At 37.3% G+C, this 27,006-nt stretch overlaps 1 protein-coding gene across 3 annotated transcripts in view; it reads left to right on the top strand.

Annotated features, from left to right (window-relative positions):
- Positions 1 to 27,006, top strand: part of pde1cb (phosphodiesterase 1C, calmodulin-dependent b) — a 139,231-nt gene that overhangs the window by 7,202 nt on the left and 105,023 nt on the right. For 2 of the 3 annotated variants that reach the window (XM_056253422.1, XM_056253421.1), the window contains exons 2-3: positions 16,888 to 16,938; positions 24,318 to 24,489. In XM_056253422.1, coding sequence (XP_056109397.1) covers positions 16,888 to 16,938; positions 24,318 to 24,489 — 223 coding nt within the window. Of the gene's footprint in view, positions 1 to 11,858; positions 11,996 to 16,887; positions 16,939 to 24,317; positions 24,490 to 27,006 lie in introns of those variants that run through there. The other variant, XM_056253424.1, reaches the window with a different exon arrangement.

Raw genomic sequence — 27,006 nt, 5'->3', positions numbered from 1 at the left:
TGACAAAGCTGCTTATTTTCAAACTTTTTTTATTTACAAAATCTGGGAGTGCCAATATTTTTTTTTTTATTAAATAGTTATTATAATGATGTAAATCAATACAAGTTCTGTAGAAGTTTCAATAACTAATTGTTATTCAGAGTTTACACTTTTTATTACTAATGAATTTTAATGTTTTTTCATATTCTATTTTTGCAGAAATATTTTTAACACACAAATAGCAATTTCTACTGGATAAAATATTTATAGATTGACATAACTAAAAATATTTGTATTTATTATAAAAATTCCATGACTGTTTAAGTTTGTATTAATTTTCATGACTTTTGTAGGTCTAGATAGCACACTTTTCAAATTCCCTCACATATCCCTGTTTCCACGACTGGCTCATAAATAACAATGACAGTTGTTGAGAGCATGAATAAACTAAGAAATGTCAGCTTACATTTTTTTTGGGGCATATTTTCAAGCTTTTATCTCATTTTAAATAATTTTAAGTCATCCTGTGGCACACACATGTGCTGAGGTGCACTGTTTTAGATCAGTGTTTTTTAGGGGTGTAACGATACCCTCATGTCACGATTCGATACATATCACGATACTGAACTCATGATGCGATATTATTGCGATACTTCAAGACATATGATAAAAAGTTAACAAAAAATGTACTGTTGATTAAAATGCTAAATTTGATATTACATTGTGGTTGTAAATGAATATGAATAGGCTTGGACTTGGTGCTGATAACCCAAAGCACAGGACAATGGAGACACCAGAATAACAATATTCATGATTCTGAAGCTGCAAATACAGAAATATTTTAGACGAATATGCTTGCACTCTGTCACTGACTAGATATGTTTAAAATAATGTAGGTAGGTAGCATAAGACATTTGGCATTATCAGGACCCACAAATATTCCCCCATTGCATTATCATACATTATATTCAATTATCTAAAGCTACTAAGGATTTTCCTGAACTGAAAACTATTCAGGCTGCAAACAAATCCGGTTCGCTGTTTAAAGCTAGTATCTAGCTATCGCCTATCCGTAAAAGAACATTTGATGGTTTTAATTAACAGCGCATTTCCGCTCTGTCTGTGACATCATCGACCCCCAGCATCAGGGAATCACAGAGAGCACGCGCTGTACGTCGCCACGGCAACAGGCGCGGGAACAGCTTGTTGGCGAGCTCGCGCTGTCTCATCGCTCTGTTGTTCAGACTGATGTCCACATTTATGAACTATATTGTACACGTATACTGGTTATGTATCATAATCAAGAACAAGAGGATTTTGGTGCGTCAATATTTGTAGACGGACGATTCTCAATCATCCTTAATTAAGGGTGTCATGGCGCCCTCTTGTGGTCAGATGAGATCTATCTATCTATCTATCTATCTATCTAGATAGATAGATAGATAGATAGATAGATAGATAGATAGATAGATAGATAGATAGATAGGTAGAGGTAAATTATTAGATAGATAGATAGATAGATAGATAGATAGATAGATAGATAGGGTAAATTATTAGATAGATAGATAGATAGATAGATAGATAGATATCTATCTATCTATCTATCTATCTAATAATTTACCCTATCTATCTATCTATCTATCTATCTATCTATCTATCTATCTATCTATCTATCTATCTATCTATCTATCTATCTATCTATCTATCTAATAATTTACCTCTACCTATCTATCTATCTATCTATCTATCTATCTATCTATCTATCTATCTATCTATCTATCTATCTATCTATCTATCTATCTATCTATCTATCTATCTATCTATCTATCTAATCATTTACCCTATCCATCTATCTATCCATCTATCTATAATCATTTACCCTATCTATCCATCTGTCTATCCATCCCATCTATCTATCGTATTTGTCATCAATCCGTCCATGTTAGAAATGAAAATCTAAAGAAGAACACTGCTAAAGAACAGTGGAATAACCTTTTATTTTTTACTGTTTTACTTTTTATTTAGCAAAGAATTTGATCACACGACACTGAAAGAAATTAATTAAAAAGATTTAAATAACAGAAATGCTGATTAACCATAAGCTTAATGAGGTTTGCTGCAGAGTTAAATAGTTTGCTGGATATGTATCAGCTGATGTTGGATATTATATTCAGATTCAGGTTACTTTTTACACTTAATATTTCACAATATTATTGATTTGACTGTACTGACACTATTGTATGAGAACTGAACTGAGCCGGACGATGATGACATCACTGTTTTCTACAGAACTGCTTTATAGATGAAATGAACTAATTTAATAATTGATCTTTACAACAGAACTGAATGACTTCAGATGAACAATGACACTATTTTCTTTTAGAGCTGCTTTATAGATGAAATGAACTGTTTGCATTATTGAATCTTTTTATCACTGCAGGGCTCCAGACTAACTTTTCCACTGGTTGCACTGGTGCTACCAACTTTCTCAGTTGGTCGCACCTTTTTTTTTTTTTTTTTTTTGCTACATGCCATGGGATTAATCAATGCATGCTGATGAATAGTGGTTTTAATGGACCAAGGCTAGCAAAGGCTTTCTGGGTTGCAGCAGAAATACCTGTAATATATTATATAAAAACACATGTAATATATGATAATTATCATTTTCATGGATTTTGGACAGTAATTTTAAAGCTGCTGTCCGTAGCTTTTTTTGGGTTAAAAATTATCCAAAATACATATTTGATAAAATACATAACCAGCCAGTGTTCAAAACTATCTGCTTGCCGTAGCTCGATGCAAAACGGTAAGCTTGTAATAATGTTTTTAATTTTAGTGGTACTGGTGTATTTCCGCGGGAGATTCGAGCATGTCTTTGCGTCATTACGTCACATCTGTACACATAAAGAAGGAGTCTCGGCTAGTATAAGCTGATATATTGCGTGTGAGGATGTTGGAGGTAGAGACTTATAGCCTTTTCTCACAGCACTTGATATAATTAAACTTATCAATTTGATGGCGGATCCAGAAAGGTTCAAACGACGATCATCATTCATCAGTGACAACTAGAGACTCACCCGCCTGTAACATGCAAAAGACTTCGTTCGGACTTCGGAGTGGCTACAGAAAAAAAGAGACGGCAACCGGACCCATGCGAAAACAAGGATAATATCGAAAGGACATTACATGATGTAGTCACGCAATGCTTGCTGACGTTGTTAACATTAACAATTTGAGAACATAGTATAGCTACTTTGCACGGTTTTGCGTGAAATGATAACTTATAAGCAATTGTTAGATTTAATCAGCGCGATTTACTGCAATGTCAGAACCAGAACAAAAGTGAATGTTTCTTACTAGTTCAGATGACATTTCCCGGTGAAAATTCTTATGTTGGTCATACTTCCAAAAAGAATAATCTGTGATTCTGAATGACAATATCCACATCGGCGCGGTGACTGACAGCTGCGCACTCTCCTCAAACACTGTGTTCATCCGCGCTGTGCCGTGTCGAGGGTGTTGAACTACAACCCACGTAAAGTTGATAATTCCGCGAATGACTGCAATTGCAGATTTCGAACAGAGATGGCGACAAAGAGGAAAAATGCCGGACTGCAGCTTTAATCTGTAATTTTAAGCATTTAACATTTGAATTATCACTAAAAAATGCTGGGTTGTTTCAACCCAAATTTGGGTCTAATATGGACAACCCCAATGTTGGGTTAAAAATGTAATAAAACTTTTTTACAGTTGAAAGTGAAAGTTGGGTTAAAATTAAATTTTTAACCCAACATTTGGGTTTGTCCATATTTGACCCAAATTTGAGTTTAAACAACCCAGCATTGTTTAGAGTGTATACAATCTATCTATTTACATTTGAATTATATTATATCTATCTATCTGTCTGTCTATTATCATCTTTCTATCAGCATCATCTTTCTATCTTTTAAAACTCATTAAACATTCAAATGTATGCATTACATTTTAAAAGATTAGAGTATTATAATACGCTGATACAGATTTTCGTTATCAAAGTTTACAGTTGTAACAAAAATCAGAAATCTCACACTCCTTACCGTCTGCATTTTATAATCATTTCCTTTTCCTCTGTGGAGCGATTACTCTCATCTAACCGCTGAAAAGACGTAGGAAGGGGCTCGGTGTTTCGTGAGACCTTTTCATTTTTAAATGCCTTAATTCCTGAATTCGTAATTGGCGCGTTTCACCATCAGTGTGCAATGCGCGTGACGTCTACGTTCGTCAATAAATAAACTGCACGTGTCTTGCGGAAGAACATTGTAGACGGAAATTCTCTCCGTTAAGGCCAATTTATACTTCTGCGTCGAGTGTATGCCGTAGTGTACGGCGTACGCTACGCACGTAGGCGACGCCGTCATGAGCATTTATACTTCTGCGTTTAGGTCTGCGTTGCTCTGCAGTACAGCGCCGAAACGCTAGTTGGCGGCGGAGGGTTTTAATGTTCCACTGTGTTTAGATTCCTCGCGGCTGTTTTGAGTTTAGGTTACTACAAGCAATGGCGACTGAAAGAGAGCAGATCATGTTGGAGTTGGAGCTTATCGAGGTGGAAAAGGTAATTTTTTTGTTTTTTTAACAGTTTCGCTGTACTTAGAATTAAAAAATGGCGCGAGGTGCAGAAGAACACGCCGGAAATACATAGGAGGAAACGCGATGCTCCCAAGCCGACCAATCACAGATCTTGCGGTCCGCGTCGTCGCGACGTGTAGTTACATTTTTGAGGAGGTGCGCGTCAGGTCACGGTGAAGGGTACGGCGTATGGTACGCGTCTGTGCGTATGCTACGCCGTACCTACTGCGCGCACCCGACGCAGAAGTATAAATTGGCCTTTAATGTCTATGGCGAGTCATAGTCGGGGGGGGGGGGGGTCTCGCCCAGGGTGTAATTCAATGTAGAACCGCCACTGACCCCGGGATAAAATAGTCCGAATATAAACACTTATTATAGGCGTACCGTAGTGATTCAGAACAAGTCAAAAACACGGTTTGGAAAATGGATTCATGATGTAGCCTACTCGTTCATTTTGAACATAAGTTAAGCGTCCACTCGCACAAATGCGACCACATAACATTTTAACTCGCACATTCTCAAAAAATGGTCGCATATGCGACCAATTTGGTCGCAGTCTGGAACCCTGCACTGTAAAGCTGCTTTGAAGCAATCTATATTGTAAAAGCCTCATATAAATAAAGGTGACTTGACTACTACTATATAATCAAACTTAAAGAGATAGCAATAGCTTATGGCAAAAAATTAAGCTTTTTAAGAGCACTTTCTCTTGAAGAGCAATGAGTTCATTTCTTAAAAAAATTACAACAATCTTTTATATTTTGAAATGTGCCGTAAACTCTTTCAGACCATTAACGCAACTAAGCTCTCTTATCTAACTAGAGTTTTCCATCCGCTCCTGTTATTATTTAGACCATTTTTTTTTCTAATTCAAACAATATAATTGTTTAGCATATTTCAAAAGGAATATTTCACTTTCATAATAATGCACATTATAAACCTTGTGATTTAAAAAAAAATTCAAGGTAGTATACACTCACCTAAAGGATTATTAGGAACACCTGTTCAATTTCTCATTAATGCAATTATCTAATCAACCAATCACATGGCAGTTGCTTCAATGCATTTAGGGGTGTGGTCCTGGTCAAGACAATCTCCTGAACTCCAAACTGAATGTTAGAATGGGAAAGAAAGGTGATTTAAGCAATTTTGAGCGTGGCATGGTTGTTGGTGCCAGACGGGCCGGTCTGAGTATTTCACAATCTGCTCAGTTACTGGGATTTTCACGCACAACCATTTCTAGGGTTTACAAAGAATGGTGTGAAAAGGGAAAAACATCCAGTATGCGGCAGTCCTGTGGGCGAAAATGCCTTGTTGATGCTAGAGGTCAGAGGAGAATGGGCCGACTGATTCAAGCTGATAGAAGAGCAACTTTGACTGAAATAACCACTCGTTACAACCGAGGTATGCAGCAAAGCATTTGTGAAGCCACAACACGCACAACCTTGAGGCGGATGGGCTACAACAGCAGAAGACCCCACCGGGTACCACTCATCTCCACTACAAATAGGAAAAAGAGGCTACAATTTGCAAGAGCTCACCAAAATTGGACAGTTGAAGACTGGAAAAATGTTGCCTGGTCTGATGAGTCTCGATTTCTGTTGAGACATTCAGATGGTAGAGTCAGAATTTGGCGTAAACAGAATGAGAACATGGATCCATCATGCCTTGTTACCACTGTGCAGGCTGGTGGTGGTGGTGTAATGGTGTGGGGGATGTTTTCTTGGCACACTTTAGGCCCCTTAGTGCCAATTGGGCATCGTTTAAATGCCACGGCCTACCTGAGCATTGTTTCTGACCATGTCCATCCCTTTATGGCCACCATGTACCCATCCTCTGATGGCTACTTCCAGCAGGATAATGCACCATGTCACAAAGCTTGAATTATTTCAAATTGGTTTCTTGAACATGACAATGAGTTCACTGTACTAAAATGGCCCCCACAGTCACCAGATCTTAACCCAATAGAGCATCTTTGGGATGTGGTGGAACTGGAGCTTCGTGCCCTGGATGTGCATCCCAAAAATCTCCATCAACTGCAAGATGCTATCCTATTAATATGGGCTAACATAAGAATGTGGGCTAACAGCTTTCAGCACCTTGTTGAATCAATGCCACGTAGAATTAAGGCAGTTTTGAAGGTGAAAGGGGGTCAAACACAGTATTAGTATAGTGTTCCTAATAATCCTTTAGGTGAATGTTTTAATGTTTGTCTTCATTGTTAAAACCTTAAAATGCACAGAGAAATATTTTTCATACAGAAAACTGAATATGCTGTAAATCCTAAATAAACAGTTACTGTAGATTCTATACGCTCCATCAGAGACATGTGACAATGAACACGAGCTCCAGCTTTTGCCCATTTTGTTGCATTACATTAACCTCAGGATCTCTTTATTGCAGTGGGAAAAAGCCTTGGTTGGTTGCCTAGTGACCAGCATTCACAATAGAGACATCATATACATGAGCAGCTGACCTCACGCTCAAGCACACAAACAGCCACAGCACTTCTGTAATGACTGTCTGAAAGCTCATTAAAGCTCTTTGAGGAAAGACCAGATGAGGTTTGCTCGACTAGAAGAATCTCGGTTTCTAAACAGAGAATATTAGCACACTGAAACATCTTCATATTCCTTCAATAAAGCTATGAATAATATCTTATTTTGCCTGAGGATGGTCAGTTTCTCAAATGTGTGACACTCTAATGCACGAAATAGTAGAATCAAATTCATAATCTCCACTGTTTTTATTTATTTGGTGGGTGGTGTTGCATACTGGTTAATGCTCAGAGGACTCAATAACGGCAAGTTGCTAGTTTGATCCCATATCCACCTTATTCCTGACGACCTTACTGCGTTTTGAATTATGGGTGGCACTTCTGGTTTGGGGAGCTTCCGTACAAAAAGGCTGAAACGAATCATTTCAAATCATAAGGTTGTCCTACAAATAAAGCTGATCCGTCAGTTTGACTGGAGGAGCTGTCAATTTTCCTTCATGATTTATTTTCAGACGTCATGAGAATAACGTTATACTTGGTATTTCAACGTGACATGTTATAACAAGAATATCTATGGCAAGAGCTCTTTTCAGTCGCTGCTCTCTTTTCCTCGTGATGATTTTTATTTTTTCCTTTGCAATCCGCTGTAAAAGTATGAAAAAAGTACAACACATACGGCACATTTGTGGTCTGTTCTCCCGAATTTAATTTACGATAATAATTCACTGGAATGCACGAAGAATCTCTCGTTATTATTCTCAAATCCTCACGTCTCTTTCCAGGTTTGTTTTCACAGGTAAATGCAATTTATAATCTGTCAAAATGACAGAAATCACTTTGATATAGTGTCACGTAATGCTGATGAATATGTTTGATTAAGGCTTGTTATACGATATATTTGCCAACTACAGTGATATTTAACCAAAGACTCGCGCTTTTGGGGCTATTTTTGGTCTGTTGACCTTGTTGAGTCTTTTAAACTTTTAAATTTCATTTAAATATTTCGATGGTTGAAGGGTGAGTCGATTAATGTCATCTCATTGTGACACTTTTTTAACGTATTGCGTTCATAGAGCGAGCCTTTCACTGATTGTTTACAGCTTAAAGGTTCTCTAATCGATCCTGGGTGACGTCACTTCTTGTTGATGTTTAAAGTATTGTCAAACAAAAGAGGCTAGCTAGACCCTCCCTCCTCCTCATCCGCACACTAACCCCCCAAACCACACCCCCAAAACCCTTCTTGTCGGTCATTGGCTGGAACAGTTTGTTATGTTTCGTGGAGCGGGTCGCCGCAGTTTGTTTTTGTTGCTGTTTGTTGAGCCTGGGCTGTCTACAGAGATCGCGTTTCTTTACAGTGTGTTCAGGGGACAGGCAGCCAGCGGATAGTGAGGAGATGTTTGCTGTATGTGTCGATGTGACAAAAAATGTTTTGGCCTAAAAAACGCGTGACATCGCTTAGAGCACCTTTAACGGAAGTTACACCCATAATTCGCGCAAAGCATCATGGGGCGTAGGAATATGGTGGATAGAAGTTGCCAAGATAGTCTTGAGTGAGACACTGACTGAAGTCACTGAACCCTAAAATTCTCTACTGTAAAGTCAAGGAAATATATTCCACCAGCAGTATTCTATTCTATTCTAATTCTAATTCTTATTCTATTCTATTCTATTCTATTCTATTCTATTCTATTCTATTCTATTCTATTCTATTCTATTCTACACTGTGTACATTACCATTCAAAATGTTAACTTTTGAAAGAAGTCTCTTATGCTCACCAAGGCTGCATTTATTTAATCAAAAATATTATTTAATTTAAAAAATATACTATTTAAAATAAACTGTTTTAAAATGTTAAAATGTAATTTTATATCAGTCTTCAGTGTCACATGATTGGAACATGACTGCACAAGAAACATTTATGATTATTATTACCAATGTTGAAAACAGTTATGCTACTTCATATTTTTGTGGAAAATGCAATCCTTTTTCATGATTCTTGGATGAATAGTAAGTTCAAAAGAACACCATTTATTTAAAAATATTTTAGATTTTTATAACAATCTGTCTGGCCTTTTATAACAGCAAGTCTTTACTGTCACTTTTGATCAATTTAATGCATCAAAAAAAAAAAAAAAAAAATATATATATATTTAAAAAACTAGTGTATACATTTTATGTATTTATTTTGAAATGTGATATATATATATATATATATACAGGTCCTTCTAAAAAAATTAGCATATTGTGATAAAGTTCATTATTTTCCATAATGTAATGATAAAAATTTAACTTTCATATATTTTAGATTCATTGCACACCAACTGAAATATTTCAGGTCTTTTATTGTTTTAATACTGATGATTTTGGCATACAGCTCATGAAAACCCCAAATTCCTGTCTCAAAAAATTAGCATATCATGAAAAGGGTCTCTAAATAAGCTATTAACCTAATCATCTGAATCAACTAATTAACTCTAAACACCTGCAAAAGATTCCTGAGGCTTTTAAAAACTCCCAGCCTGTTTCATTACTCAAAACCGCAATCATGGGTAAGACTGCCGACCTGACTGCTGTCCAGAAGGCCATCATTGACACCCTCAAGCAAGAGGGTAAGACAGAAAGAAATTTCTGAACAAATAGGCTGTTCCCAGAGTGCTGTATCAAGGCACCTCAGTGGGAAGTCTGTGGGAAGGAAAAAGTGTGGCAAAAAACGCTGCACAACGAGAAGAGGTGACCGGACCCTGAGGAAGATTGTGGAGAAGGACCGATTCCAGACCTTGGGGGACCTGCGGAAGCAGTGGACTGAGTCTGGAGTAGAAACATCCAGAGCCACCGTGCACAGGCGTGTGCAGGAAATGGGCTACAGGTGCCGCATTCCCCAGGTCAAGCCACTTTTGAACCAGAAACAGCGGCAGAAGCGCCTGACCTGGGCTACAGAGAAGCAGCACTGGACTGTTGCTCAGTTTTGCATGTCATTCGGAAATCAAGGCGCCAGAGTCTGGAGGAAGACTGGGGAGAAGGAAATGCCAAAATGCCTGAAGTCCGGTGTGAAGTACCCACAGTCAGTGATGGTCTGGGGTGCCATGTCAGCTGCTGGTGTTGGTGCACTGTGTTTTATCAAGGGCAGGGTCAATGCAGCTAGCTATCAGGAGATTTTGGAGCACTTCATGCTTCCATCTGCTGAAAAGCTTTATGGAGATGAAGATTTCATTTTTCAGCACGACCTGGCTCCTGCTTACAGTGCCAAAACCACTGGTAAATGGTTTACTGACCATGGTATTACTGTGCTCAATTGGCCTGCCAACTCTCCTGACCTGAACCCCATAGAGAATCTGTGGGATATTGTGAAGAGAAAGTTGAGAGACGCAAGACCCAACACTCTGGATGAGCTTAAGGCCGCTATCGAAGCATCCTGGGTCTCCATAACACCTCAGCAGTGCCACAGGCTGATTGCCTCCATGCCACGCCGCATTGAAGCAGTCATTTCTGCAAAAGGATTCCTGACCAAGTATTTACTATTGAGTGCATAACTGAACATAATTATTTGAAGGTGTCATCAGTATTAAAACAATAAAAGACCTGAAATATTTCAGTTGGTGTGCAATGAATCTAAAATATATGAAAGTTTAATTTGTATCATTACATTATGGAAAATAATGAACTTTATCACAATATGCTATTTTTTTTAGAAGGACCTGTATATATATATACACACACACACACACACCTATATATAATTAATTATACAATATAAATTTATTATATAATATTTTATTATATAATTACTGGTAAATTTATATTTAGATAAATATAAAAAAACATCACCATAATTTGAATATTAAACATAATTATTAATGATAAGACTACACACACACACACTTACACTTTTTTAAACGAAACAATTTCAATTTTTATTTGCCATTTAAAAAAAATTATATTTTATTATTTAATTAAAATCCATTTAAATTTATTGCAAAATACTAATGAGTATTTTTATATACCTAATATAATTCTTACCATTTAAGATAACATACCGTTAACCAAGTAACAGGTTTGTATGATTTTTTTTTTTTTTTTTTTTTTTTTTTTTTACATTATTTAATTAGTCTGTGACTTGGAGCTGGTGAAGGAGCTTTCTTCTGCTCTCTAATCATTCAGTCAGACGTGAGACAGTAACGTATTAAACCGTCACTGAATCCTCGGGGGTTTGAGGCCACCCGTCCCACTGTGATTACAGAGACAAAAAGATCAAAGCTCCAAGACTCCAGCTATTATTTCAGCACAATAGCTTCATCTCCACCTGTCTCAATAGTTTTATATCTCTAAAAAAGACAGTCTTTGAATAGAACTGAATGATTCATGCTTCACCGAAATACATAAACCTCACGGCCTTGGCCCAGCTAGACACATTTCTGGGAGTGTGTTCAACAAATCTCCAGCAATTCCAAAAAGGTTTGATTCCGTTTAGACGATAAAATCGCACGCGCACATAAGCAAGGAAAAGGAAGCTGCGTTTTTTTCCCTTCAAATGTGCATTGCAGAACATCGAACAGACACAGAGTTGTAGTGCGGATGAGAGGGGCAGAGTGTGTTATGATAATATGCATTGGTACACTAAGTGCTCTGAGAGGAGACTCGCATTCAGCCAGAGAGAAAATAATGAGAGCGACAGAGGATGACAATGATCGAAAAAAAAGAGAAAATAGTGTCTCCCCTATGAGAGTACTGTGAGAGCAGGTCAGGATAGAGACATCTGAGAGACAAAAGAACCAAACAAGTCAACTTTGGGATTTACTCAACAAGAGAGACCTCACAAAACACAGAAAACATGTCAGAAGCGGACTCCCGGAAAAAGGGCTTCACCAAGGGCAGAAGTGCCACTTTCAGCATCGACGGATTCAGCTTCACCATTGGTAAGAACCTGTGCAATCAAATCAGACAGGATGCCAGAATAAGGATTTGATGGAAATTTGGTTAAGGACAATCCCTTCTTTACTTTCTGAAGTCCACCGCGACTGCAGTCTCAGCAGATGTACAGTACGCTCATTTGTTTTGGTGCTCCAGGAATCGCTCTTGATTAGACGTTACAGTCACAGATCTGTTGATTTCAGGATGTGATGTGAGTGTCTGATTTCTGAAAAGACCCATTCAGGTGAGCACAACTCCATAGCAACCAGAGTAAAATGCACCTGACCATGCAAACACACACACACACACACACACACACACAATACACAAACAAACAAATTCACCAATCTTAAACTATAGTGTTCTTTCATGGCATATGAAATTTAGTGAGCTCATTTAATCTGGTGTGTGTCTTCTGCAGTTTCTTAGGAGAAATACAAATACAAATTGTTGATTTACAGTAAGAGTGCAGCAGAGTGAGAAAAGAAAAGCATTCCCATGTGAACTGCGTGTACAGTAACTTGTAATTTGAACATGGAATAATTTGATGATAAATATATGAGTTCATATCAAGATCTTTGACTTTTTGTTCGGTGCACAGTTTGAGATATATATTAGCGTATTATATGCTTAATTTGCATACTTTCATATAAATATTAGGGCTGTAAATACAAGTTTTTTTTTTACATAATATAGGCCTATGTGGGTGCACTGTGTATAATTATTTTGTATATATATAAATACACACACACATGCATGTATATTTAAGAAAAAAATATTATTTATATATAAAATATTTATATTTATATATAATATAAATTATATATAAATCTATATACAGTATATACATGAAAATATTTCTTAAATATATACAAGCATGTGTGTGTATTTATATATATATAAAATAATTATACACAGTGCACCCACATATATTATGTAAAAAAAACTTTTATTTTGGATGTGATTAATCGTGATTAATCATTTGACAGCCCTAATAAATATGTATATTTATTTTATATTATTTTGTGTTTTCAGTTTTAGTAGTTTTGCCATTTTTATAATTAGTTTTTTATTTGAGTTTTTAGTGATTTTAGTGCTTCAACTTATTTCAGTTAGTTGCCAAGGGAACTTTTGTTTCCAGTTTTTCAATTTTAAGTTTATTTTTTATTTTATTTTGTATTACAGCTTTAATTCAATACAGCTGACTCTTCATTAAAGACTTCGGAGCACAGTTTAAGACATTGCTGCGATCTTCCAAGAGACTTGATATTACTGGAGTTTCAGTGAAAATCAGTAGGAGTCTCAATTTGTTCTCCATTTAATATCTGTCTGTGAAACAACTGAGATATTAAAGAACAATCTAACAGATTGAGGAAAATGGGGGTCCATCATCTATTTTAGGCTGCGTCCGAAAGCTTAAATGCTGCCTCAGAGGACGTATAGGAAGGCATCAGGGCACGTCCGAATCTAAAGTTAGCTTCACTTCCTGTCTCCTATAAGATTCCTTCATCTGATTGATGTTTGAAGCCAGCATAGATGTATCCTTCACTGCCTCTGATATCCCACAATCCTTTGCTTTACATGTGACAGTTGAGCTAAAAGATGGCTTCTGAAAGTTGTGGTTGGTGGTCAGTTTGTGTGAAAATGTACGTTTTTAATCAGTTTCACTTCTGATGTCATTTCTAGAGAGAAATTATGCGACATTGTTAATTGTTATTAAGTAATAAGGCATAATATATATATTTTTAATTATAAATATATCATATCATAATTAATTCTTAAACAGAATTATGGCTGTATCATATTTCTTATCAACGTTTTTTATCGAAAAATATCGAAGATGGTGAAAAACCACCCGTTATCAAATAATTTCGGATAGCTGTATGCTACCGTCTAACTAAAGAACATTAATAACGAGAAATGTTTAATTTCACAATCTATAGCTTTGGTTATATATATGAAACATATAAGTTTAAAAGACATTAATGGTCATTATAACGTAGTTCAAACGACTTGTATAATAAAGTGATATCTGATTTGTAACCAGGCACTAAAGCAATTACCCATAAAACGTGCTTTGAACCAATCGGATTGCTTGGGTCCTAAGCTGGGACTCAACACTTCACCACACCAGAACCCGACTGTTGCACTCTATTGGACAGCATATTAGAATACTCGATTCTGATTGGTCAGATATTTTGATATGATAATAACTAAATATAATTGCCCGTCGACCCACACAATTGGTTTCCAGCATATCTGCGCTTGTTTCATGTCTTTCTTCTCACATAATAACATTATTTTAGCCTAAATTAGTATTATATGTCCATGGGCTTCACGTCTTGGTCCTGATCACCTTGTCGGGGTCTATTTTGAGATGATAAACGTCTGACTGTCCATTTTTCCATACTCGGACACACCGTCCTGTTTATCAGCCTTTGTTTCGGAGAAACACACACCCACATGGGAGGACAGCGGTTACAGGGTGTCTTACAGGAAAGGTGTTATGATGGAAACATAGGTGTGAGATGTTTTTTTGTCTCTGTCCTGATGGATTTATAGACATTTAAAAAAAGCTCCTTGCAAACCTGTTTATTTAACTAGCGCACTTTTAATACTGTAGATAAACTAGCCAACAAGTCGAGCATCGCACAAGAACGCAGGAAGTATCCACATTTCATCACAACACTCCGTGGCATTTTCAAACATTTGCTTGTCGTCATGGTTACACAGCCCAGAAATCAATTGCTCAGTGTGTTTTAAGCTCATTTTTGTGACATGTTGTCAATCAGGTCCAGTGGAGCGTGATGACGAACCGTTAATGATGATTGGCTAAAGCAACACGACCACTTCCTCTCCTCCCTCAGTCACTCTGTGGGCTTTTAATGGTTTGCCTCCTGGGGAAACATAGCGTGTGTGTGTTTTGGTCTATTTAGGTCTCGATACAGAATGTCATGACACTTAATGGGAGTTGTATGATGTTGTGGTGTAAATGGTGTTGTACTAATGCATGTTCTGATTTTTCTCAGCTCGAGCAATGCATACTCAAAATCCAATCTCATTGACCGGTGCATCTGCCAGACTGCTGTTTTCCTGACTGTAGTAGGCAATGCAATTTACATTCATGCACAGAAGCAACTCTTACAACACATGTAAATAATCTCTTGAACTTTGAACTTACCGGTGACCTGACTAGGTTTACACTGACAGTAATGCACTGAACTGTGGTGTATTAAAAGATTGCAAATGCATGCATTACTGGTACTGCTTATACTTAAGGTAAGACATTTATTCAAATCACTAACCTCAAGTCTGTGTTATTTTAGTATAATTTATATATTATTATAGTAATTATTAATGTTTTAGTCATTTTGTTTGTGCTTTTGTCATTTTTATTAGCTTTCTAAAAATATTTTAATTAGGCTCTAATTTATTTAAGCTTTTTTGTCATTTTAGCACTTAACCGTATTTCAGTTATTTGCAAAGGCAACATTTTGTTGCCAGTTTTTATTTATTTATTATTTAAAGCTGCAGTCCGTAGCTTTTTTTGGGTTAAAAATATCCAAAATACATATATGAGAAAATACATAACCAGCCAGTGTTCAAAACTATCTGCTTGCCGTAGCTCGATTCAAAGCGGTAAGCTTGTAATAATGTTTTTAACTCCAGTGGTACTGGTGGATTTCCATGGGAGATTCGAGCATGTCTTTGTGTCATTACGTCACATCACATCGTCACATTACGGACTGCAGCTTTAATAAAAGTCATTCATATCGGTATCAGCGGATATATGTTCATATTTAATGTTATCGTTATCGGCCCGATTAGAAAATTTGGCCGATATATTAAAGCCGATAAATAATGGATTATTTCCTTCAGCTGAGACGCTTCAGACACACACTGTTCACCATGATGGTTTTGATATGCTTGAAATATGATTGAAATCACTTCAAAAAGAAAAGTGCAGCATAAGTCTGTAGGCACAATAAAATTATACTGAGAGCAATATTATAATTGTGTGCTTGGGTAATAGATTTACATGGTGAGACTTTTATTTTGGGAATCAGGCTGTCAAAAATGGTAAAGAAATTTGGATTTAGATTTATCGGCCAATATATCGGTTATCAGCTTTCAAATACAAAGAAGTATCGGTTATCGGTAGGCTATTGGGCAAATGTTCATATCGGTGCATCCCTATGCAGAGTTCAGCCCATGTACAGTATGATGTAAATGTAATGTACCATAAAAAATCTTGAATGATTGAATTAGATTTTTTGCCTTGTGGATGATTAAACACAGTGAAGTCCCTCAAGACTGACCTGAGTCACATCTAGAGTCCAAAATATGAGAGGGACTCTTTTTAACCTCCTAGAACACCCTATAATAAATGTGTGGTAACGTGCAAACACCACAACAAACTACTATCTTGGTGCCGTGCCGTCAGGAAATTTCTTTTGTTAATATAAATGAAAAAATAATCAATAGAAATGTGCTTCTCTGATTGTGCTTCTCATATACAAGCAGCACAAAATAATTTTGGGGGGGAATAATGTGCTGATTTTCTCTATCTTTTTTTGTTCTTGTTCTTGTGCAGTTTTTTTTTAGTGCAAGTGACTCACAGTATACCAACAACACCTTGCCAGTCCCCAACTGACCAAGACCCATTTGAAAATATAATGAAAGGCTCATATGACAGCGGCTGAAGTCGTATTAAAGCAGCCTTCCAAGCTTTTCCTGCTGCTCGGTTCATTATATTCACATTATGCAAAAAGGAGCGAAAAAAAAAATCTTTTTAATGATGTATTTTACTTAGCCTCTGAAAAAGCTTTTGAAATAAGTTTTGCACACACACAGAGAAAATGCCTCTGCATTCATGTGTGTCTCTTTTTCTCTATAGTGGCTAATGAGGATGGTGAGACCAACAGCCGGCCACTGGCGAGATTTGCACGTAAGTATGTGTTTTAAGAAAGCAACAAATGAACTCTGCACTACCTACTTTTTTTTTTTGTACACATTCTACATCTTGTTTCATATCCAAAAGGAATGGGCTGAAATGAAGTAGAAGGAACTAATTAGCAAATATATTTATTCATATAGCAGATGCTTTTATCCTACAATGTGCTGTAGAAATTCTGCGGAAACATTACCACTCACCGCATGTCTTTACAACAGGATTTTCACAGTCATGGAAAACCTGGAAATGTTAAAACCAGCACTGAAATTTCCATTCCTAAAAAAACGTATCCAGTAATTACAAATGACTGAAAAAAAGTCATGGTCATCATCATTTTTTGTATGAGCCACCACACTAATTAAAACAGAAAATATCAAAATAAGTGAAAATAAAGTGGTATTTTGGAAACTACAGTTACTAAATACACAATACTAACATCAACTGTTAATAACACATGGACACTAATCCTAATGAATAAAATTAACATCATACCTGCATCTTTCCCAGCTAACACATGATGTAGCCTACCATTTGCTTCATTTATTGGTACTTTTTGGTAATAATATAATTGTGACAATCAAGCGTAGCGTCAGTTCTGGCAAGTCATGTTAGTCAAGCTCGCATCGGCTGACTCTCAGCTGATCCACGTCTACCTATAGGAATATGATGCCTATCACTGTAGCCTATAAGCTCCTTCAGTATTAGCTATCAGCAGCATCATGTTTCTCAGGAGCTAATAACCCTCCCCCATTCCCTCCCCCATTCCCAGCTCCTCTCGTCCAGTCAGAATTTGGCATTCTGATTCCCCTTGAATCAAAATAAATTCCCGAACCATGTTGTACATTAAAATATTGACATTAATGATATCTGACTGAAATGCATGTTGATTCTGTTCTGTTTACCCTAAGGGGGGTTATTGCTGCTCTCCCTGCTCTTATTCCTGCTAGGCTGCATGGATGCGCAGGGAGTTCTCCCAGAACGGAACCATACCGCCAATCCAAACTGTATGCTAATTGTCAATCGTCTTTTACGATAGTGGTCCTGACAGAACTGATGTTGCATGCTTGTAATTTCATTGCTCTATATACAGCGCGTGCCTCTGTATTTGCGCACCACAAGCACAGTATAAAAGTCTGACAGTAAACTTTTTGTTTTTCTTAGGTGAGAGACTTTGTATTTCATAGCAAGATACGAAAATAACTTTAGATTACTTTTTTAATAGAATAATGACATTGACATACAGCACGACAACATCTGATAGCAGGACAGCGTTTTTTTATTTGGCACTCTTTACGTCTGACAGAGAGTCAACAACTTTCACACGCGCCTTTTAAAATAAAAGCCTTGCACCAGAAAAACATTTCGAACTACGTTTTGTTGTTGTTCTTTTTTCTTTGACTAAACACTCTGTGACCCACTCAAAACCGTCTTGCGACCCACCGGTTGAGAAACACTGCTCTAGACCACATAAACGTGGCCTTGGTCTGCATGGATCTCAGCTTATAGACTTTGAGACAAGTCACCAATTTATTACCTCTACAAAAGTTTCTCAATATCTCAACGGTCTTTATGACCCGATACAGTGAAGTTTAATATGAAACTTGTATGAGACTTTAGTGATGTAATTTTTTTTCTTCAATTTGTGATTTTAATGCTTTTTGGAAAAATTAAATAAGCTGAAAACCTGATTAAGTATTTAAATACCTTTTATTGGTACACAGTCTTGGTCTGGGTTTGGTCTTGACTCCAATAATAGTCATTACTACTACCCAGTCAAATGGCTGATTGTCCTTTTAATAGACATAACACTTTACATGGGCATGTCACTAGGTGGCAGCATCTATCAATAGATGAGTTTAATGGGCTTTATTCTTGATCCAAAGAATCTCAGAGCTTTTCAGAGGTGGCACACATTGCATCTGAATAGACCTGAATAGACATTATGAATACATGATCTCATGATGGTAACGATGTGCACAGCATTGGTGGGAGCAAAACAATATGATATACCATGAATCAACAACTAGGCCATTAAGATCTCTAGAGTAGGCTTTAAAAACATTTTTGGTTTTCTGTTGCCATTGCTGTTATTTTGAATCAGAATACTACAAACAAATAAATAAATAAAAAAAAATTCTAAAGGCATGGGAAAGGCTTTAAATATTTCAGTTTCATTTTCAATTCAGTGTTTTGATTTTTTTAAATCTTAAAAAAAAACCACACGAATTATTTATATAATTACATAAACTATGTTTAATTGTATTGTATAACTATGGCTAAATGTACCAATAGTAATTGCATTACCAATAGTATTGTCAAGTCAAGTCACATTTATTTATACAGAGCTTTTTACAATACAGATGGTTTCAAAGCAGCTTTACAGAGATAACAGGAAAATAATGCAAAACAATTTTTTCGTTTCCAGAAGAAAATAGCGTCACAGTTCAGCTTAAGTTCAGTGATGTTTAATTTTTGTTTGAAAAAAGCTATTAATTTAGTTAATTTATATATGTTTAGCCGCTCTGGAGTAAACCATGTCATCGTCCAGCTCAGTTCAGTTCTTGTATAATAATGTCAATGCAGGCAGATCAATATTATTGTTGAATATTTAATTAAATGTTAAATTTAATGTCCCCAACTAAGCAAGCCAAGCCAATGGCAACAAAGGTGGAAAAGGCGACAGTGGCAAGGAACCAAAACTCTTTCAGGTGGCAGAATGGAGAAAAAAACCTTGGGAGAAACGAAGCTCAGTCGGGGGCCAGTTCTCCTCTGGCCAACGAACGAACATTGTATGATTATGATTCAGGCAGCATTATAGGTCAGAAGTCAGATGGGTTTGGAACAATCAGAATATTATCCAGTTCCATAATAATAATATGAATAATTGGAATGTATAATTTTATATGTCTATGCCAGGTTAAAGAAATGTGTTTTTAGTCTAGATTTAAACTGACAGAGTGTGTCTGCTTCCCGGACAATGTTAGGAAGACTGTTCCAGAGTTTTGGTGTTAAATAGGAAAAGGATCAACCGCCAGCAATCGATTTTGATATTCTAGGTATTATCAACTGGCCAGAGTTTTGAGATCACAATAGACGTAAAGGACTATAATGAGTTAAGAGCTCGCTCAAATACTGGGGAGCTAAACCATTTAGTACTTTGTAAGTAATCAGCAATATTTTAAAATGTATACGATGTTTAAAAGGGAGCCAATGCAATGTTGACAGAACCGGGCTATATATGTGTTATGAAGCAGCAGGAAGCAGGATCCAAGTGCAGCAGTGTTTTTATTAAATAAAGACTAGAACTTTAACATAAACTCAGACTAAGACTCTGGAACAGAACAATCGACATGCAACATAACATCAAGAACTCACAAAGACTGACCTAGACACAGGGCTTAAATACATACCGGACTAACGACGAGACAAGGGACACCTGTGAACATTTAAACAATCAACCAATGACAACATGACACAACAGACTGGGAACACAAGGCAAGATCACATGACTAGAACAGGGGATCACATGACAGACAAGAACCAGGAACAAGAAACAAAACCCAAACCGTGACAATTCTAACTAAGTAATTTAAGATGGAAGAATGTGGTTTTACAGATGCTAGAAACGTGGCTTTCAAATGAAAGATTGGTATCAAAGAGCACACCCAGGTTCCTAACCGACGATGAAAACTTGACAGAGCAGCCATCAAGTGTTAGACAGTATTCTAGGTTGGTACGTGCTGAGGTTTTTGGTCCAATCATTAGGATCTCTGTTTTTTCAGGATTAAGTTATAGGAAATTACTAGTGATCCAAATTTTTATATCAGCTATGCATTCTGTTAATTTTCTGAATTGGCAAGTTTCGTTGGGGTGCGAAGAGATATAAAGCTGAGTATCATCGGCATAACAGTGAAAACTAATCCCATGCTTCCTAATGATATTTCCCAAGGGTAGCATGTACAGAGTGAACAGCAACGGCCCTAGTACTGAGCCTTGAGGTACTCCATACTGAACATGTGATCCATAAGACATTGACATTTCTTCATTTACTGCTACAAACTGATAACGGTCAGATAAGTATGATTTTAAACCATGCTAATGCAATTCCACTAATGCCAACATAATTTGTTGGCATTAGTGTTGGCATTGGCACTAGCTCCAATAGAGTTCAGAATGTCTCTAAATGCTAATCCCAATGCGTCTTTTTCGTTATCTACATGTATATTAAAATCACCAACCATTAGGACTTTATCTGCAGCCAGTACTAACTCCGATAAAAAATCAGCAAATTCTTTGATAAAGTCTGTATGGTGTCCTGGTGGCCTATATACAGTAGCTAGCACAAATTTCAAGCGTGATTTACCATTTAAACTAGATAGTGTTACATTAAAAGTGCAATGTGTGATATTTCTGAGGATCTATTGACAGAAATGCAATATAAGATCCATAACTATGTGTTCAGTGGTGTATAAAGACCTTACTCAATGAACCGTTATGATTTTATTACCTTAGAATTAGACATTTATATCTACATAACCGCGGGGACCCCCTCGACATATTGTGACGTTTCTACCGTAGCCGACAGTGAACAAACAGCGCTACAGAGCGCGTTTCGTTCATGCCTTGAAAGAGAAGCTGCAGAAAGCTAGAAGCTAGCCATACACACCGTGAGTAGTGACTTTTCCCTTGTCAGTGGTGTCAAATATGTAGTTGGATTGTTTCATGGAACTTAGTTCTTCTCCCTCGCTGTGTTATGGCTTTGACAATCAGCTGATTAGTACTATTGACCGTTAAACAGTAACGTTACAGGAGTCACCAACCCGTCGATCGCGGTCGACAAGTCGATCTTGGAAGCATTTTAAGTCGATCATGAAGAGTTTTCAAAACCAGAGAAAAAAAAAACAATATTTGTATTCATTATTATTTATTAATTTGTGTAGTAAATGGTGTCTAGGGGATGCGGAGGCGCGCGCGCTGTTACAATCACATCATTTGGGACGCGTCGAGTATAAACGCGTCGAGTATAAACAATGCTTTACGCTTTAACCAGCTCAGCCACAGCCCTACAGCATAACGGCTCATATTAGCCAGCTAAACTTTTACTACCCTGTTAGAAAAAATATATATAGTTGGATAGTTTCATGTGGTTCTTCTCCCTCGCTGTATTATGGGTTTGCTGTGTGGGGAGAAATGTGCTGGTTACGTTCTTGAGACAATCAGCTGATTACTATTATTATATTATAATATATTAAGACCCTTGATCCTCACCTGACTATGGCTTTGTAAACTTTATCCATGATGTGGTTTATATGGGCTGTGGTACAGAAACTTGGCTTACTCTGGCTATTCTCTGCTGTCTCAGACGACGATATGTTTGTCCCGTTTTAGCAACCGTAGCTTCTTCGAAAGGGAGGGGTGAGCAGTGGGCTGAGCCATTAGTGCAACTCGCAACCGAACCACTAGATGCCGCTAAAATCTACACACTGCACCTTTAAGCACCAATACTTCAAAAGAATTATATTTGAAACTAGACTTCTCAGTAATTCTGAAGATATTACTATAGATTACAGCAACACCACCCCCTTTTCCTTTCAGATGTGGCTCGTTTTTATAACAGTCATCTTGGGGGGTGGACTCATTTAAAGAAATGTAATTGTCTGGTTTTAGGCAGGTTTCTGTCACACACAACACGTCTAGGTTATGGTCTGTAATCATATCATTAACAATAAGTGCTTTTGAAATAAGGGATTGAATATTCAGCAACCCGAGCTTTATCATTTGTTCATCTGTATTATATCTATTTTTTATTTGTTGAACATCGATCAAATTTTTACCCTTAAATGGGTTTGGGAGTTTTTTGTATTTCCTAATTCGGGGAACAGACAGTCTCTATATGATGATATCTAGGTGAAAGAGTCTCTATGTGATGGGATTTATCTGACCTCAGTGACGTAAGACAGCTAGCAGATGGTCGGTTTAGCCAGTCTGTCTGCTTCCTGACCTGAGCCCCAATTCATGTTTGAGCTCTAAGACTATGCGCCATATTACTAGAGAGAAGAGCAGCACCATCCCAGGAGGGATGAATACCATCTCTTTTCAACAGGTCAGGTCTGCCCCAAAATTTTTCCAATTGTCTATGAACCCTATATTATTTTGCTGACACCACTTAGACAGCCAACCATTGAGTGAGTACAGTCTACTAAGTATCTCATCACTCCGGCGAACAGGAAGGGGGCCAGAGCAAATTACAGTGCCTGACATCGTACTTGCGAGTTCACACACCTCTTTAATGTTAATTTTGGTGATCTCCGACTGGCGAAGTCGAACATCATTAGTGCCGACGTGAATAATAATCTTAGAGAATTTACGATTAGCATTAGCCAGCACTTTTAAATTTGCTTTGATGTCAGGCGCTCTGGCTCCCGGCAAACATGTGACTATGGTGGCTGGTGTCTCAATTTTCACGTTCCGTGGAATAGAATCGCCAATAACTAGGGCACATTCAACAGGATTCACAGTGGGTGTTTCACTGAGTGGGGAGAACCTGTTTAATGTTGTAATCGGATTGGCAGAGCGGTGTTTTGTCCCGCGACTACAGCGTCTCACAGTCACCCAGTTGCCCTGCTGCACGGGCTCTACAGCCGGAAACGAACAATGTACAGTGTTCACTAAGCTAGTCGCATCCAAAGCGGTATCTAAGGCCCTTGCTTTCTTACTATCCTCGATTAAAGTTTGGATGCGTGTCTCTAGTTCTAAAATCTTCTCCGTCAGCCTGACTATCTCCCTGCATTTATCACATTTAAATCCTATATTGCTGACAGAGAAGGCTATACAATACATGTGACATGAAGTGCAGGTGAAAATAACAGGAGAAGACATTACTCACTGTTTTTGTTGACTGATCCTACTTATTACAGTTGTTTGATGGACTCGTAAAAGGCGCGAGCGCGCATGAGACGACAAGCACAGATGGCAGGTTAACAGGCTAGCGAGATGCTAGCGATAACGATTTAGATAAAAGCTAGCAATGTCAGATTAATGTGATATGCAATATTACACAATATCTAATATATGTTGATGAGTAAGTTATATTTAGCAAATATAAACAACAAGGTATGATAGAAAATAGAGATTCAAAGCAGAAAGCTATACGGAGCATACAGACACAAACCACTCAGCAGCAAGGCAGACAGGAGCAATCGATCTGAGTGTGTTCGACTGTCAATATCATTGAAGCACGGCGGAGGATATATTTGTCATATTGTGGCAGGCAAAGACATAATGTGTTGCTTTTAGAAAGCAGTTTATAAATGGGAGCTGTTTCATTGTCAATCAAAGTCTTTACTCTGATTCATCTTGTTCATCTTCACCAGGCTCAAAGTCTCAGAGTGCACTATGGAACACACTCACAGCTGGGACAGGGAAGAAGGAAAAGGGCAAAGTTGAGAGGGACATTCCAGACGATCCACGCAGAATAGAAGAGATCCTGGCGGATGAGCTTCCCGCTACAGACGTCCCAGAAGCAACAGAAAAAACTGCTGTCAGGTTCATCTCTCTCCTTTTATTGTGGTCAACAGTTGCTTTACAGGTCATGCGATCATGTCTACTGACAGGATGGACCGATTTGGGAACAGCAAATGTTTTCTCGATTATCAACTTTGTCTCAGAATTTTCTCCCAAAATGAATTAGGATAGCAGGTGCATTTGTCATTGGAAGAAATTGATGAGAAATGTTTTAGTTCATATTGAGATCCCTGACTTTTGATTGCATACTTTGGTATCCTGGCCAATTTGAGTGCCGTTTGAAACTTTTTGAGATCCCTTCTCAGAAATGAGAAGCTCTACAGTGATAAACAGGTTAAATTCAGGTATAAGCAGCTCTACAGAAGACGGTGTCCTTATTCAGATCAATTCAGTTCAGTGTTGATTAAATTCTGTTCAATAATTCTGAATACTAAGTGTCCCCAACAAAGCAAGCCAAAGGCGACAGTGGCAACAAAGAATGCAAAAGCTACATTTGCCTTTGGTGGTACATCAAGATTGCTGGTTCACTAGGAGAAGTGGGAATTGTCTACTTGTAAGGCGTTTAATAGGACATCTCTATAAAGATTTAGCCTTTAAAGATTTTGAAGTCATAGTAGATGAGAACACGGCTGTCGTGCAGAATCTGTTGCTAGTTTTCATTGCTTACTCTACAGATGGAGTTGTGTCAGAGCATTAGTTGACTGGATTGAGAACACTTGAGACTTGAACACTGAGAATATCATGACACTTGAGCACCGCTGAGCATATCATAAGTGGATCAAGCAGAGCTGAAATTCCCTGAACATTTTTATGGCTGATATCAAGAATTCTTTTAGGGTATTTGCAAACTGCAGCAGCAAGAAACCGGCTGCAGTCCACTTGAGAAGGTCTGAGATACATTCAAGTGGGCTCCAGAACGGTTTATAGTTCATAAATGGTATTAAATTCAACCTGGCCTAATTTGTTGATGTGACTCTTTATAGGACAAATTATTTTTAATTGAATGCAGTGAATGAACATTAATAACTTGAATATGCAAGGCTTCCAGTTTTACTTGCTTCGAGTTATTTTGCCTTACAAAAACAGTCAATTATGCTGCTTGATATTGCTGGTTGTTATATTGTATTATTATAATCAAACACTTGTTTGTAGTGCAAACAGTTTTACTGTTTACTGCACTTCTAGTTATTTACATATTGTCAGGTGAGGTTCAGAAAAGAGGCGAGGACTCAAAAGATTCAGAGAAAATGATTGGCTTTTATCTGTAACAAAAACCAGAAGCCAAAATTACCCCGTTGGGGAAAAATAGACCGGCAATGGGCAAGGGAGGGCTGGACACGGCTGGACCTAACGGGAATACATCCACAATGAACTGGCACTGGACAGAGAACAAAGGAAGAATAAGGGTATGTTTACGTGACAACAATGTACCAAAAACTGATTTTTTTTCCTTCAATAATTGAAAATGATTTAAAATTGAAAATCGTACTTAGTTGATTGATCACTGAAGAGTTTAAATATTGATATAACTTTTAAACTCTTGCCTTCTGCCTGTTTGACTCTGCTGAGACAAGTTGTATTTTGGGGTTTTGCCAAGATAGAGCACGAGTGTTAAGCACACTTAATGATAAATTTGATTTGTTTTGGGATAATTAATGAAGGCAGGTGTTGCATGTCACTGAAAGCTCTGTTTGTAGTGCACCACTAGAGAAGAAAGATGTCTTTGAGTGTGAAAGAAATGTGTGTTTTTGAGATTGGGTATGATTATTGCTTCTTGTTGGGGAGGGGGAGGTACTGACTGACATGTCATGTGACGAATCACAATTTAGTTTTTTTTTAAGGAACATTTGGAGAGGATCAATCTGGAAACAACAAAGACACAGTATTAGCATGAGAGAGTGAAATGAGAGAATGTGGGTCTGAAAATAATTGCAATTTTATCCTTTAAACATGCAAAAAATGCATGCATGAGTGCAAAAAAGCATAACGCGGCTCATAAAGTCTTTATAATACAATATGTCTGCTGACAAAACACTTTAAATTAAATGTCATATCATAAGAAATAGCCCTCATTGATTTTAACATGTATTAGATAACTTTTCTAATGACTTTGCTTTAAGTATTTACTCATTAGTGTGAGTGGGATTTGATTATTTTCATGAAGTATTCATTATGACGCACTCCAACAGAGAGTTGCCGCCCATAAAATGATTGTTATTAATGGCGTGTTTGTTCCCGAGCCTGTTGTCAGAAAGTAGTTATGCTCATTAGTGGCATTGTTAGCATAACCAGTTGCATTCGGTATCGGAGGTTAAATTGATAAAAGGAATATTGTTCGGACTCATTATCAAGCACCTGTCTGACTGCTGTCGATATTACAATACCCTGAAATGGAAGAAAAGAACTGCACACATCGATAAAACAGACCGGGCGTTAGTTAAATGTAATTTATCGCATAATAAGTAAAGCTGTCAATTTAACATGCTAAATTGGTACAATTAAATATATTTGATGCTGTGAGATCCAGGCAGGCAAGCA

Source organism: Rhinichthys klamathensis, unplaced genomic scaffold, assembly GCF_029890125.1.
Source record: "Rhinichthys klamathensis goyatoka isolate OS25496 unplaced genomic scaffold, OSU_Roscu_1.1 h1tg000105l_1, whole genome shotgun sequence".
Lineage (NCBI taxonomy): Eukaryota > Metazoa > Chordata > Actinopteri > Cypriniformes > Leuciscidae > Rhinichthys > Rhinichthys klamathensis.
Note: the sequence above shows the minus strand (reverse complement) of the source record. Positions and strands in the feature narration are given on the sequence as shown.